This window comes from Rattus norvegicus, chromosome X (assembly GCF_021556685.1).
Source record: "Rattus norvegicus strain SHRSP/BbbUtx chromosome X, alternate assembly SHRSP_T2T, whole genome shotgun sequence".
Classification (NCBI taxonomy): domain Eukaryota; kingdom Metazoa; phylum Chordata; class Mammalia; order Rodentia; family Muridae; genus Rattus; species Rattus norvegicus.
This window is the reverse complement of record NC_141554.1, coordinates 73,939,775-73,955,908: the sequence shown is the minus strand read 5'-3', so window position 1 is coordinate 73,955,908 and position 16,134 is coordinate 73,939,775. Positions and strand designations below refer to the sequence as shown.

The 16,134-nt window shown below is 40.2% G+C and overlaps 1 protein-coding gene across 2 annotated transcripts in view; it reads left to right on the top strand.

Moving 5' to 3' along the window:
- The window catches only part of Tex11 (testis expressed 11), a 262,965-nt gene extending 247,386 nt beyond the window's left edge, over positions 1 to 15,579 (top strand). Inside the window, exons 29-30 of one of the 2 annotated variants that reach the window (NM_001433345.1) lie at positions 14,333 to 14,497; positions 15,175 to 15,579. In NM_001433345.1, the coding sequence (NP_001420274.1) occupies positions 14,333 to 14,497; positions 15,175 to 15,330 (321 nt within the window). In that variant the 3' untranslated portion in view covers positions 15,331 to 15,579. The remainder of the gene's footprint in view (positions 1 to 14,332; positions 14,498 to 15,174) is intronic. The other variant, XM_087600565.1, reaches the window with a different exon arrangement.
- The last annotated feature ends 555 nt before the right edge of the window (positions 15,580 to 16,134 follow it).

The following is a 16,134-nucleotide window of genomic DNA, read 5'->3' as shown; positions in this document are numbered from 1 at the left end:
GATTTATTATATATATACTGTAACTGTCTTCAGACACACCAGAAGAGGGCATCAGATCTTATTATAGATGGTTGTGAGCCACCATGTGGTTACTGGGAATTGAACTCAGGACCTCAGGAAGAGCAGTCAGTGCTCTTAACCACTAAGCCATTTCTCCAGCCCTGGTTTTTAAAAATTATCTTTAATCTTTTTCTATAGTCCAGTCGTTATCCCCTTCCTGTTCTGCCCTACAACAGTCCCTCATCTCATTCCTCATCCCCTGTCTCCAAGAGGATGTCACTATACCCCCACACTCCCACACCTCCCCACACCCTGCCAGGCCTCCCCATTCCCTGGGGCCTCAAGTCTCTCAAGCGTTAGGTGCATCTTCTCCCACTGAGTTCAGACCAGGCAATCCTCTGCTGTATATGTGTCAGGGGCCTCTAAACACCAGTATGCTGCCTGGTTGGTGGCTCATTATCTGAGAGATCGTAGAGGTCCAGGTTAGTCGAGAGGCTTTCTCTAATTCAACCACAGGGGTCCCCAGCTTCTGTCCATTGGTTGGGTGTAAGTATCTGCTTCTGTCTCAGTCAGCTGCTTGTTGGACCTCTTGGAGGACAGCCATGCTAGGCTCCTATCTGTAAGCACACCATAGCATCAGTAATAGTGTCAGGCCTTAAGGCCTCCCTTTGAGCTGGATCCCACTTTGGTCCTGTCACTGGACCTCCTTTCTCTCATGCTCTTCTCCATTTCCATTCCTGAAGTTCCTTCAGGCAAGACCAATTCTGGGTCACAGCTTTTGACAGTGGGATGGCAACCCCATCCCTCACTTGATGCCCTGTCTTTCTACTGGAGGTGGGATTTCTACAAGTTCCCTCTCCCCACCACAGGGCATTTCATCTAGGGTCCCCCGCTTTGAGTTCTGATCGTCTCTCACCTCCCAGGTCTCTGGTACATTCTAGAGCCCCCCTCCTACCTCCCAAGGTTGCCTGTTTCCATTCTTTCTGCTGGCCCTCAGGGTTTCTTTCACTTGATTGCTTAGAGTTGTCCCAACATACTTTTGAGGCTATTGTGAAAAGTACTGTTTTCACTGAACTCTTTTTCAGTCTGTTTGTCATTTGTATATAAGAATACTCCCAATTTTTGTGATTTACTTTTGTATCCAGCCACTTTGATGAAGATGTTTATCAGCTGTAGGAGTTCTCTGGTAGAATTTTTTGTGCCACTTTTGTATACTGTGATATCATCTGCAAATAGTGATACTTTGACATCTTCCTTTCCAATTTGTATTCCTTTGATCTCCTGTAGTATTCTTCTAGCTAAGACATCAAGTACTATATTGAGTAGATATAGACAGAGTGGACAGTCTTGTCTTCTTCCTAATTTTGGTGGAAATGCTTTGAACTTCTCTCCATTTAGAATGATGTTGGCTATGGGCTTACCATAAATTGCCTTTATTATACTGAGTATGTTCTTTGAACCCTAGTCTTTCCTGGACTTTTATCATGAATAGATGTTGGATTGAATCAAAGGCCTTTTGGCTTATGGTCATCATGTGTTATTTTTTTCAGTCAGTTTATATGGTGAATTATTTTTATTGATTTACCTGTGTTGAGCCAATTTTTTATCTCCAAGATGAAGTCTGGATCATGGTGTATGATCTAGTTGATTTGTTCTTGGATTCAGGCTGAAAGTATTTTATTAAGAATTTCTGCATCTATGTTCATAAGTAAAGTTTATTTGTGGTTTTGGTATCAGGGTAATAGTAGCTTTGTAAAAAGAATTAGGAAATGCCCCTTAATTTAATTGCAGCACTTAGAAGGCAGAGGCAGGTAGATCTCTGAATTCAAGACCATCCTGGTCTACATAGTGAGTTTCAGGACAGCCATGGCTATATAGTGAAATTCCTATCTCAAAACCAACAATAACAGAAATTCCTCCTTTTCAGATTTTCTAGATTGATGGTGTACAAAAATATACCTTTAAAAAAATTGTCATTATGGTTCCCCAAATTTTCTGTTTGGAGAATTTTTGGGGTCACTTTTGAATTTTCTCCATTTCATCTCTAATTTTATTAATTTGGATCTTTATCTCTTGGTTAATTTGGCTATGGGTGTGTCATCTAGCTGCCAGTAAGCAGCACTCCTCAGTGGCCTCTGCATCAGCTCCTGCTGCCAGGTTCCTACCCTGTGTGAGTCCCTATCCTGACTTCCTCTCTTAGTGACCTGTGATGTGGAAATATAAGCTGAATAAACCCATTCTTCCCCAAGTTGTTTTAATCTGTGTTTCATCACAGCAATAGTAATCCTAAGACAGGTGTGTTAATCTTTCATTTTCATTCAATTCTAGAAAACTATTAATCTACTTCTTGATTGCTGTCTTGACCCAATTTTCAGTACTCAGTTTTTTTTGCTTCTATGAGTTTGTATACTTTTTGTTGTTCCTATTGTTAATATCCAGCTTTAACCCATGTTGTGTTTCACTAGTCTTGTGTCTGTTGACACTTGCTTCTTCCACTATAATGTATAATCAATATTAGAGAAAGTTTCATTGCTAAGAGAAAGTTTATTCTTTAGTGTTTGCATGGAATGTTATTTGATTTCTGATGTTACTGAACTGCAGTGTTTCTCTGTTTAGTTCTTGTCTGGTTCATCTGTCTATTGGCTACAGTGGAATATTGAAAACACTGGCTATCACTGTGCTGGAGTCAATATTTGAATTTTTAGCTATACTAGTGTTTCTTTTATGAACTTGGGTGCCCTCATGTTTGGTGCATGAATATTTAAAATTGTTATAGCCTCTTGATAAATTTTCCCTTTAATCAATATGTAATATTCTTCTATTTCTTATGATTTTGGTGTGAAGTTCATTTTATCAGATATAAAAAGAGCTATACCTCCTTGATTCTTGGGCCCATTTGTTTAGAAAACCATTTTCTTTTTTCTTTTTTTTCCCCATCTTTATTAAATTGGGTATTTCTTATTTACATTTCAAATGTTATTGCCTTTCCCGGTTTCCAGGCCAACATCCCCCTCCCCCTTCCCTTCTATATGGGTGTTCCCCATCCTGTCTTCCCCCCCATTACCGCCCTCCCCCCAACAATCCCATTCACTGGGGGTTCAGTCTTAGCAGGACCCAGGGCTTCCCCTTCCACTGGTGCTCTTACTAGGATATTCATTGCTACCTATGAGGTCAGAGTCCAGGGTCAGTCCATGTATAGTCTTTAGGTAGTGGCTTAGTCCCTGGAAGCTCTGGTTGCTTGGCATTGTTGTTCATATGGGGTCTCGAGCCCCTTCAAGCTCTTCCAGTTCTTTCTCTGATTCCTTCAACGGGGGTCCTGTTCTCAGTTCAGTGGTTTGCTGCTGGCATTCACCTATGTATTTGCCATATTGTGGCTGTGTCTCTCAGGAGAGATCTACATCCGGTTCCTATCAGCCTGCACTTCTTTGCTTCATCCATCTTATCTAATTCAGTGGCTGAATATGTATGGACCACATGTGGGGTAGGCTCTGAATGGGTGTTCCTTCAGCCTGTGGTCTAAACTTTGCCTCCCTATTCCATCCCAAGGGTATTCTTGTTCCCCCTTTAAAGAAGGAGTGAAGCATTCGCATTTTGATCATCCTTCTTGAGTTTCATGTGTTCTGTGCATCTAGGGTACTTCAAGCATTTGGGCTAATATCCACTTATCAATGAGTGCATACCATGTGTGTTTTTCTGTGATTGGGTTACCTCACTCAGGATGATATTTTCCAGTACTGCTTGAAGTCAGGGATAGAATCGTGATTCCCTCCGAAGTCCTTTTATTGTTGAGGATAGTTTTAGCTATCCTGGGTTTTCTGTTATTCCAGATGAATTTGCAAATTGTTCTGTCTAACTCTATGAAGAATTGGATTGGAATTTTGATGGGGATTGCATTGAATCTGTAGATCGCTTTTGGTAAAATGGCCATTTTTACTATATTAATCCTGCCAATCCATGAGCATGGGAGATCTTTCCATCTTCTGAAGTCTTCTTCAATTTCTTTCTTCAGAGGCTTTAAGTTCTTATCATACAGATCTTTCACTTGCTTGGTTAAAGTCACACCGAGGTATTTTATATTATTTGGGACTATTATGTATATGAGTACACTGTCCCTGTCTTCATGCACACTAGAAGAGGGCATCGGATCCCATTACAGATGGTTGTGAGGCACTACGTGGTTGCTGGGATTTGAACTCAGGACCTCTGGAAGAAGAGTCAGTGCCCTTAACCACTGAGCCATCTCTCCAGCCTATTTGGGACTATTATGAAGGGTGTCGTTTCCCTAATTTCTTTCTCAGCTTGTTTTTCTTTTTCTTTTTCTTTTTTTTTTTTTGGTTCTTTTTTTCAGAGCTGGGGACCGAACCCAGGGCCTTGCGCTTCCTAGGCAAGCGCTCTACCACTGAGCTAAATCCCCAACCCCGTTTTTCTTTTGTGTAGAGGAAGGCTACTGATTTGTTTGAGTTAATTTTATACACAGCCACTTTGCTGAAGGTGTTTATCAGGTTTAGTAGTTCTCTGGTGGACCTTTTGGGATCGCTTAAATATACTATCATATCATCTGCAAATAGTGATATTTTGACTTCTTCTTTTCCAATCTTTGATCTCCTTTTGTTGTCTGATTGCTCTGGCTAGGACTTCAAGAACTATATATTTTTTTTTATTAACTTGAGTATTTCTTATATACATTTCGAGTGTTATTCCCTTTCCCTGTTTCTGGGCAAACATCCCCCTCCCCCCTCCCCTTCCTTATGGGTGTTCCCCTCCCAACCCTCCCCCCATTGCCGCCCTCCCCCCATAGACTAGTTCACTGGGGGTTCAGTCTTAGCAGGACCCAGGGCTTCCCCTTCCACTGGTGCTCTTACTAGGATATTCATTGCTATCTATGGGGTCAGAGTCCAGGGTCAGTCCATGTATAGTCTTTAGGTAGTGGCTTAGTCCCTGGAAGCTCTGGTTGCTTGGCATTGTTGTACTTTTGGGGTCTCGAGCCCCTTCAAGCTCTTCCAGTTCTTTCTCTGATTCCTTCAATAGGGGACCTATTCTCAGTTCAGTGGTTTGCTGCTGGCATTCGCCTCTGTATTTGCTGTATTCTGGCTGTGTCTCTCAGGAGCGATCTACATCCGGCTCCTGTCAGTCTGCACTTCTTTGCTTCATCCATCTTGTCTAATTGGGTGGCTGTATATGTATGGGCCACATGTGGGGCAGGCTCTGAATGGGTGTTCCTTCAGTCTCTGTTTTAATCTTTGCCTCTCCCTTCCCTGCCAAGGGTATTCTTTTTCCTCATTTAAAGAAGGAGTGAAGCATTCACATTTTGATCATCCGTCTTGAGTTTCGTTTGTTCTAGGGATCTAGGGTAATTCAAGCATTTGGGCTAATAGCCACTTATCAATGAGTGCATACCATGTATGTCTTTCTGTGATTGGGTTAGCTCACTCAGGATGATATTTTCCAGTTCCAACCATTTGCCTACGAATTTCATAAACTCGTTGTTTTTGATAGCTGAGTAATATTCCATTGTGTAGATGTACCACATTTTCTGTATCCATTCCTCTGTTGAAGGGCATCTGGGTTCTTTCCATTTTCTGGCTATTATAAATAAGGCTGCGATGAACATAGTGGAGCACGTGTCTCTTTTATATGTTGAGGCATCTTTTGGGTATATGCCCAAGAGAGGTATAGCTGGATCCTCAGGCAGTTCAATGTCCAATTTTCTGAGGAACCTCCAGACTGATTTCCAGAATGGTTTTACCAGTCTGCAATCCCACCAACAATGGAGGAGTGTTCCTCTTTCTCCACATCCTCGCCAGCATCTGCTGTCACCTGAGTTTTTGATCTTAGCCATTCTCACTGGTGTGAGGTGAAATCTCAGGGTTGTTTTGATTTGCATTTCCCTTATGACTAAAGATGTCGAACATTTCTTTAGGTGTTTCTCAGCCATTCGGCATTCCTCAGCTGTGAATTCTTTGTTTAGCTCTGAACCCCATTTTTTAATAGGGTTATTTGTTTCCCTGCGGTCTAACTTCTTGAGTTCTTTGTATATTTTGGATATAAGGCCTCTATCTGTTGTAGGATTGGTAAAGATCTTTTCCCAATCTGTTGGTTGCGTTTTGTCCTATCCACGGTGTCCTTTGCCTTACAGAAGCTTTGCAGTTTTATGAGATCCCATTTGTCGATTCTTGATCTTAGAGCATAAGCCATTGGTGTTTTGTTCAGGAAATTTTTTCCAGTGCCCATGTGTTCCAGATGCTTCCCTAGTTTTTCTTCTATTAGTTTGAGTGTGTCTGGTTTGATGTGGAGGTCCTTGATCCACTTGGACTTAAGCTTTGTACAGGGTGATAAGCATGGATCGATCTGCATTCTTCTACATGTTGACCTCCAGTTGAACCAGCACCATTTGCTGAAAATGCTATCTTTTTTCCATTGGATGGTTTTGGCTCCTTTGTCAAAAATCAAGTGACCATATGTGTGTGGGTTCATTTCTGGGTCTTCAATTCTATTCCATTGGTCTATCTGTCTGTCTCTGTACCAATACCATGCAGTTTTTATCACTATTGCTCTGTAATACTGCTTGAGTTCAGCTATAGTGATTCCCCCTGAAGTCCTTTTATTGTTGAGGATAGCTTTAGCTATCCTGGGTTTTTTTGTTATTCCAGATGAATTTGCAAATTGTTCTGTCTAACTCTTTGAAGAATTGGATTGGTATTTTGATGGGGATTGCATTGAATCTGTAGATTGCTTTTCGTAAAATGGCCATTTTTACTATATTAATCCTGCCAATCCATGAGCATGGGAGATCTTTCCATCTTCTGAGGTCTTCTTCAATTTCTTTCCTCAGTGTCTTGAAGTTCTTATTGTACAGATCTTTTACTTGCTTGGTTAAAGTCACACCGAGGTACTTTATATTATTTGGGTCTATTATGAAGGGTGTCGTTTCCCTAATTTCTTTCTCGGCTTGTTTCTCTTTTGTATAGAGGAAGGCAACTGATTTATTTGAGTTAATTTTATACCCAGCCACTTTGCTGAAGTTGTTTATCAGCTTTAGTAGTTCTCTGGTGGAACTTTTGGGATCACTTAAATATACTATCATGTCACCTGCAAATAGTGATATTTTGACCTCTTCTTTTCCGATCTGTATCCCCTTGATCTCCTTTTGTTGTCGGATTGCTCTGGCTAGAACTTCAAGAACTATATTGAATAAGTAGGGAGAGAGTGGGCAGCCTTGTCTAGTCCCTGATTTTAGTGGGATTGCTTCAAGTTTCTCTCCATTTAGTTTAATGTTAGCAACTGGTTTGCTGTATATGGCTTTTACTATGTTTAGGTATGGGCCTTGAATTCCTATTCTTTCCAGGACTTTTATCATGAAGGGGTGTTGAATTTTGTCAAATGCTTTCTCAGCATCTAATGAAATGATCATGTGGTTTTGTTCTTTCAGTTTGTTTATATAATGGATCACGTTGATGGTTTTCCGTATATTAAACCATCCCTGCATGCCTGGATGAAGCCTACTTGATTATGGTGGATGATTGTTTTGATGTGCTCTTGGATTCGGTTTGCCAAAATTTTATTGAGTATTTTTGCGTCGATATTCATAAGGGAAATTGGTCTGAAGTTCTCTTTCTTTGTTGGGTCTTTGTGTGGTTTAGGTATAAGAGTAATTGTGGCAGATGTTATTCTAGTAGGCCTCCTTTTATATGTATTTTTCCCTTGTGGCTTTTAATATTTGTTCTTTTTCTGTGCATTTAGTATCTTGATTTTTATGTACCATGGGAAGTTTCATCTATTTCCTGTTCATCTCTTAAACTGATATGCATCTATTTCCTTAGGTTTAGAAAATGTTTTTCTATGATTTTGGTAAAAATATTTTCTGTGCCTCTCACCTGGGTTTCTTTCCCTTGTTCTTTATCAAGAAGTTTGGTCTTTTCACAGTTGCGCCAGATTTCCTGGATGGTTTCTGCTTGTTTATTATTATTATTATTATTATTATTATTATTATTATTATTATTCACTTTATGTCCCACTTACTTACTATCCCCCTCGAGGTCCCCCCTCCCTTGATCCTTCCCCTATCTCCCTTTCCCTTCTCCTCTGAGAGGGTGGCACTTCTGGTATGCCCCAACCCTGTAACTTCAAGTCTCTGCTAGGCTAAGCGTTTCCTCTCCAATGACTTGGGTGTTTTATATTTAACATTTTCTCTGACTAAACTATCCATTTCTTGTATCTTGCTTCAAGACCTGAAATTCTCTCCTCCACATTTTTTATCTGTTGCTGAGGCTTATCTCTGAGGCTTTTGTTGAGCATCCTGAGGTTTTTATTTCTAGATTTGTTTCTGTTTGTGCTTACAATACCTATTGTAGTTCTTTGTTAATTTTTGTTTTCATGCCTTTCATTGTTTTCATTATTTTATTCAACTATGTGTGTTTTCATGGTCTTCATGTCATATCTTCTTTAAGGTTCTCGAACATATTTATAATTGTTATTTAGAAGTCTTTAGCTTCAGCTAAATTGCTTTTCTTGAAACCCATTACAGTGGGCTTGTTAGTTTCTGGAGGAAGCATATTTTCTTAGATGTTTATGCTTCTGGTTTTGTGCTGGAATATAGGCATCAGGAGTTATGACATTTGAAATGTATATATTTTGTTTTATCATTGTGTGTGTGTGTTTCATGTGTTAATTGCTGTTGCCCTCTCAGGATCTTAGACAGACATGCTACCTATGGGCTCCCTCAGTCCCATTGTAGCACAGCCACTGTGGGTCCCTGCTGGAGAACTGTTCTTTTGCGTGTTGGCAGGAGTCACAAAGGAATAGAGATATGTTAGAGGGAAAAGCTGAAGAGAATGGCACGAAAGAACTATGGTACTCGGTCTTCACCAAGAGGTTGAGTCTCTAAGAGATGGAGGAGGGCTTTGAGGAACAAAACTAGGAATTTTAAAAATTGTCCTAAGTGACTTGTACACACACCGACACCTTAGAAACTCATTTAGCAATAGTGTCTTCTCTCTTTTGATTGTCTCTTAGTTTAGGTAACATTGTTGGGATCTGAAAGACATACAAATTTTCATTCTATGACTAGGATAACTGAAAATAGCCTTTGAGGTTCCCAAATTAAATTCCATAGATAAAGTCTCAGTATGTATTTCAGGCTGATGTTAAACACATGATCCTCCTGTCTCAGCTCCCTGTGTGCTGGGGTATAGGTATGCATACCTATGCTAAGTTTAATTATTTATCATGTCAATCAAGACATTGAAAGGTTAAATATGTTATAATATATATATATATATATATATATAAAATGGAAAAGCTGAGAAGTGAATCTAGAATTCTTTCTTCACAATACAGTGATATTTGGGTTTCCCTTCATCTAAATCTCCTATGTCCCTAGTGTTGGAATTGTGGTTTCAGCAAAGGCATCTTGGAATTAGACTGTTTTTCCCTGTTTCTGTAGTTTGATTCTTAGTTTCTCTTTGGCTCTTCTTTTGTTTTTCCTGTATATCCCTGTCAAGTATATCTTCCCAAAATAAAACCTTTATATGTCATTTTCTTCTGCATAAGTCTCTAGAAGCTCTTACATTTTCTAAATCCTTACTCTGAACCTCGAGCAACTAAAAAACAAGATGTTCCCTTTTCCATACAGTAATCAGCACTGTCTTGTTTATCAACCATCACCTCCTCCCCTCCCTGCTGTGTACAATTTACAAACTATTTCCTGCTACTTCTCTTCACTTAAAACCTATGTCTAAGAGCCAGGCATAGTGGAACATATTTACAACCCTAGGACTGGAGAGACTGAAGCAAGGAAGACTAAGTTTGAGATGAGCCTGGCTCCATGTGACTTCAAGAAGAGCCTGAGGTACATAAAGAGTATCTCCCACAAAATGGAACCAATCTGTGTCTTCTGTTTCTTTTTTATCTTTATTAACTTGAGTATTTCTTATTTACATTTCGAGTGTTATTCCCTTTCCCGGTTTCCGGGCAAACATCCCCCTAATCCCTCCCCCTCCCCTTCCTTATGGGTGTTCCCCTCCCCATCCTCCCCCCATTGCCGCCCTCCCCCCAACAGTCTAGTTCACTGGGGGTTCAGTCTTGGCAGGACCAAGGGCTTCCCCTTCCACTGGTGCTCTTACTAGGATATTCACTGCTACCTATGAGGTCAGAGTCCAGGGTCAGTCCATGTATAGTCTTTAGGTAGTGGCTTAGTCCCTGGAAGCTCTGGTTGCTTGGCATTGTTGTACATATGGGGTCTCGAGCCCCTTCAAGCTCTTCCAGTCCTTTCTCTGATTCCTTCAACGGGGGTCCTATTCTCAGTTCAGTGGTTTGCTGCTGGCATTCACCTCTGTGTTTGCTGTATTCTGGCTGTGTCTCTCAGGAGAGATCTACATCCGGCTCCTGTCGGTCTGCACTTCTTTGCTTCATCCATCTTGTCTAATTGGATGACTGTATATGTATGGGCCACATGTGGGGCAGGCTCTGAATGGGTGTTCCTTCAGTCTCTGTTTTAATCTTTGCCTCTCTCTTCCCTTCCAAGGGTATTCTTGTTCCCCTTTTAAAGAAGGAGTGAAGCATTCACATTTTGATCATCCGTCTTGAGTTTCATTTGTTCTAGGCATCTAGGGTAATTCAAGCATTTGGGCTAATAGCCACTTATCAATGAGTGCATACCATGTGTGTTTTGTGTCTTCTGTTTCTTAATCACCAGTCTTGTCGTGGACAGCTTTTCCTTCCTTGATAATTTCCTTGTTATGACTATGCCATTTTGTTAGCCATCTTAGCAGTTGTTCAGCTCCACAGAGATTCCATACAAGTAGCCCGCTCTTTCATTGCATCACATTCATTCGGTTTGTCTTGTTATTTTTTAAAGATTTATTTATTTATTTATTTATTTATTTATTTATTTATTTATTTATATTACATATATGAGTATGTTGTAGCTGTCTTCAGACACACCAGAAGAGGGCATCGGATCTCTTTACAGATGGTTGTGAGCCACCATGTGGTTGCTGGGAATTGAACTCAGGACCTCTGGAAGAGTAGACCATGCTCCTAACTGCTGAGCCATCTCTCCAGCCCTTGTTACTTTTTTTATTAGATATATTTCTTCACTTATATTTCAAATGTTATTCCCTTTCCCGGTTTCCTGTCCATAAGCCCCCCATCCCCTCCTCCTCCCAGTCCCCCACACGGGTGTTCCCCCTTCTACCCTCTTACTGCCCCACTTTTTTAAGACAAGTTTTCATGTAGCCCAGCCTGTCCTCAAAGTCATTACATAGCTGAGGATGATCTTGGACACCTGGTCCTTTTGCATCCACTGTGCAACATAACATCTGGCTCAGTTTTTCTAAAACAGATTTTTAAAACTTTTGTGATCTTGTATGGGAAAATGGATTCTTAGAAATCCTATCATAAAAATATCCAATAAAATGAAACTAAATAATTAATTTTGAGAAAAATAATCATTTTTCTATAAAAGGCATCATTATGGAAGTAAAAAGATAACTGAAAGCTTGGTAGTTAATGTTATTGATAAGAGATTTTACATTTGGTATGTATAAAGAAATCTTACAACTCCATAAAGACAGCCACATTCTCCTCCAGTGGACAAAGAATAGAGGTTGGCATTTTTCCAGAGAAGATACTCATTTGACCAGTGTACATATGAAAGGATGTTCAGCATAAATAATTATCAAATATGTAAATATGTAAATATAAATGCAATAATAAAGTGATCTGCCACTTTTACACCCGATAAGATAGCTAAACTCAAAAAGACAGAGAGAAACCACTCTTGACAAATGATTGGTACTCTGAAAACAGAGACTGTGATCATAAAGTGGTGCTTTGAAAAGCAGATGAAGGGGGGAAGTGTTGCTCAGTAGTAGAATACATGCTTTGAATATGTAAGGTCCTGGATTTAATTCCCAGTACTGCAAAAAGAGGGAAAAAGGAATAGCCAGAGAGCAACTTAGAAGGTTAGTATAATTACCATATGACCCAGAAATTCCATCTCAAGAGAAATGCATACAAATAATAACTCATACACAAATGCTCAGAGCAGACTCACTCAGACAGGAAGAAGACAAATAACCAAAATGTCTTATCAACTGGTTGATAAATATGTATTTTGTCATTTCCATATAATGAAATATTATTTGACAAAAAAAGGAATGGCATACCGATACACTGTAGAATCCATGAGCCTTAAAAGCATTATGTGGGACAAGGAATCTACTAGTTCAGTTAATAGAGTACTTACCTGGCAAGCATGACCATGGACTCAATACTTAATACTGTATAATTCTGACTACAGTAAAGTACTAATGTGATTAATTACAGGAATAAGCTGTATTTAGCCTCTTGTGTGTGCTTTCAAAGTTAAGCCTAAAGCAAGTAACTAAATCAGGTATACTTAAACTCTTCAGAGATCTGATGAATATGGCAATTAAAATATTTAATAAAAGAGCTCTTCATTACAGAGGACATGCCGGCTCCTGGCAACACCCCTAACATCTCCTCCAGCCCCCAGCAACCACTGATCTGCTGTCTTTCACTGTGGGTCTGCCTAGTCTAGACGGTTCATATAATCCCTGTAGATCTAGGTCTTCTTCATGCCCCCTTTATAAAATCATACTTGTTTGATTACCTTTTCATTCATGTAGTTAAGATAACCACATTCTTACTGTGCACACCCAATACGGTGCCAGGCTGTAAATACACAAAGGTGAATGACCTTTCGCTGTAACTACACTTCACCCCAACTGAGTTAAAAGAGAAAGACAGCAATGTATTAAGAATGCTTTATAGGATTGTGAACAAAATTTGAGGGAACAAAAATTTATGCAAGAATTTGTAAACAATCAAGGTAAACTTCACTGAGAGGGTGGCATTTGATGGAGGATTGAATCATTTGTTCATTCATTAACTCATTCAGCAAACTTGTGCCTTTATTGTGTGTCAGGCATAGTGGTGGACTCCAAGAAATTCTGTACCACAAAAAATTTCCAACAGGCTGGAATAAATAAATGTATAACATTTCAAAATTATGTGATATAACTTATATTGGAGAAATGTAAAGCTTACTATAGGAATGGAAAGCAAGAAATGACTAAATTTGAAAAGTAGGTGTTTATAATGTTAATATTTCAGGCAAACTAGACTGCCTCTGACCAAGCTCTGCTAGTGTTCTTTTCGATCACTATACCAGGGCACCCAATGTCCATGTCACTCTAACAAACCCTCAATAATACCTTGGGAACTCATTTTCCTATGTGGTACTACGGGTGGAGTCCAGGACCTCACAAACTACACAAGCACACTATCACTGAGATATAAGCTCAGCTCCATGAAGTCATCTTTACATGTAGATGCCCTGTCTCCACAAAGCTGCCACATGCTCCCTAAGATGAGAGCTTTGTCTTATCTCTTTCATCACCCTCATTGTTGTAGTGTCTTATGTGTAGTATTTTTATGGATCTAACTGAAGGACATCTGGGTCTGTAGCTCCAGCACTTGGGAGGCTGAGATGGGACCATCACTGCAACCCAGGAATTTCAGAGCATAGTAGGCAACATAGCAAGGTCCCCATCTTAAGTAAAACAATAATGAATAAAAACCAGCGACATCCTTGCCACTCAAGAAGCTTCTTCTGAAGTCTCCTATGACATCTTTACCCTCCAGAGTTGGGAGACATACTGGGTAAATGAAGGCTTCAGCATGAATGCTCTGTTTCCCATCTCCTAGACAAGGGCAGGGACGGTTGCTCCTTGCACCTTTCCTTTTCATTATTACAGAATACTACAAAGTTGTTAATGTAATTTTGCGATTAATGGTGTTAAAAACCACTGATAAGGCTGTGGGACCATCTTAGAAATGTGACCTTTGTTCATAGCTTAGTAGATTATCTCTACACTAATGATTATTATTGTTACTGTTGCAAGAATAGAAATTCATTCTGGTCAAGGACATTAGGAGACTCAGTGAAACAGTTACTTGACCATCTCTGGATTGAGGGGATAATTCACTGAGGATAGCAGTAACAAAAGATCCAAGCAGGATACAGCTTTTTCTCTTGCTTCAGGGAGACCAAGACCTGGTCTTTCTGGGTTTATTTTTTTAGTAGAAGAGGGCATCAGTGCTTTTTCCCACATTTCTGTCACTTCCAAAGACTGCACTGTGGAACATTGTACAACTGCCATACCATCAAGGTACTCTGCTGTTCTCCAGGAGCAATCTTTCCTCAGTGCTAGCCTAGCACCTCGTATTTAACTATAACAATGTGATAGTGTGTTACAATCAGTATTGGCAATGACAACTGAAAACACCCACTCTTCTTGGATTTCAGAAAGGCTACCCAGAAGAGGAGATTGTATGGCTAATGATCAAGGCTTGGAATATTGGAATATTGATGTATAGCAGGAACAAGTATATATCTGCAGAAAGGTGGGCAAGAATGACTTTGGAGTTCCTTGACCACCTTGGCTCCCTCAAAACAAATTATGAAGCAAAGGTAGGAGGGAGAACACTGCAGTGGGTGGCATAACTTAGAGGGCACAGAAAGCATGACAGGCTCCCATAAGGACACATCCTATCTTGCTTGACTAGGTAAAGATCTTCATCTTTGAAGAGCTCAGTGCTTCCGTAACACTTCGTGTTGTAGGAGACTGTGTAGTAATTTCTTAGAGTGAAACCAAAAAGGGTGGAGAAGAGGAAACAAGGATACTGAATGGAATCTAATTACAAGGACTGCCAGGAGTGAGCTCTGGAAAGATATATCACTGTCAGTGCCAGTGTGTTTGGGTAAGGGCTGGCCTCTGTGCAAACAATGGCTGGTCAAACAGGCATTTCTCCAGGGACTGTTTCAAGCAGCTAGACTATTAGCTAACCAGGGTAGGTTTGGTGAGGAAAAAGCCTTGTTACCAAATAAGAACAGCAAATCTTTTCTGTTTTGATTACCTCCTCCCTCACTTGAGCTGCCTGTTCCTAACTAAACAGACCTACTACCCTGGGATTCCTCTCCCTCAAGAAAGGACTGTTTGCACTCCCAATAGCAACTCAGATCGCAGACTGCAAGGGCCAGACTTCTGTGCCATCACTGTGGATCTGGGAAGCTTCTCCGCACTGGTTGGTTTTTTTTTTTTTTTCTTTTTCTTTTTACCAAAGTCTGTCTGCTCTTTTCTTTCTCAGATGAAACTTTTATATGCCAACCTCATGGAAGCATTAGATGAAAGGTTGGATTTAAGGTCTCCAGAGATGACTGAACGGATAAGAGCACTTGCTGTTCCTCCAGAGGGCCAAGGTTCAGTTCCCAGCACCAACATGGCAGCTCACAACCATCTGTAACTCCAGTTCCAGGGGATCTGACACTGTCTTCTGGTCACTACGGGTACCACGGTGCATGTGCATAAAATTAAAGTGTGATTTCACTTCTCAGTGAAGAGTGATAATGATTGGAGGAAATTGTAGAAAGGAGGTGTATATTCATGAGCTGGTAAATATTTCACTGTTACATGTTCCTTTGAACCTTTGTTTTCTTAAGCCCTGTTCTTATGTTGACTAAAAGTTTCTCAAATAAAAGCATTTTGACTTTTACCCCAGTGACCTGCTAATTTCTAGAAGAAAAGCGAATGCCCCTAATTGCTAAGGATTATATTGAAACAGTCCATGCTAGATCAAGATGCCCCATGTGAGTAAAAGGGAAAGTCCACCCCTGCCCAATATAGGTAACATTTTATTCCCAAACTCCCTAAGCTGAGAGATAGCACAAAACCATAAACACCTTTGGAAGGGCCTAGTAGTCACTGGCTTTTGAATTTATCAGATTCATGAGATCTTTCTTCGAAATCCTTGAAAATTCATTACCCAGTCTATTAAAACACATCCTGTGCTACATAGTCAGAACCTGTCAGAGAGTGGGGGACTGAGAATGAATCATATCCTATGACTGTTCAAATACACTCTTCTTTTTGGCTTGTCTAATTGGTAAAAAGCTTTTCCTTATACTCAACAAAAATCTGTCTCCCAGTAATAAGTCTGCTATTTCCATTCCAAGTGCCCTTTAGAGAATCAAAGAAAGTGTCCCCACTCACAACCACCCCAGCATCCAGCTTTTTCATCTTTGGGTTCAATAGCCTTCGGCCTTTCAGC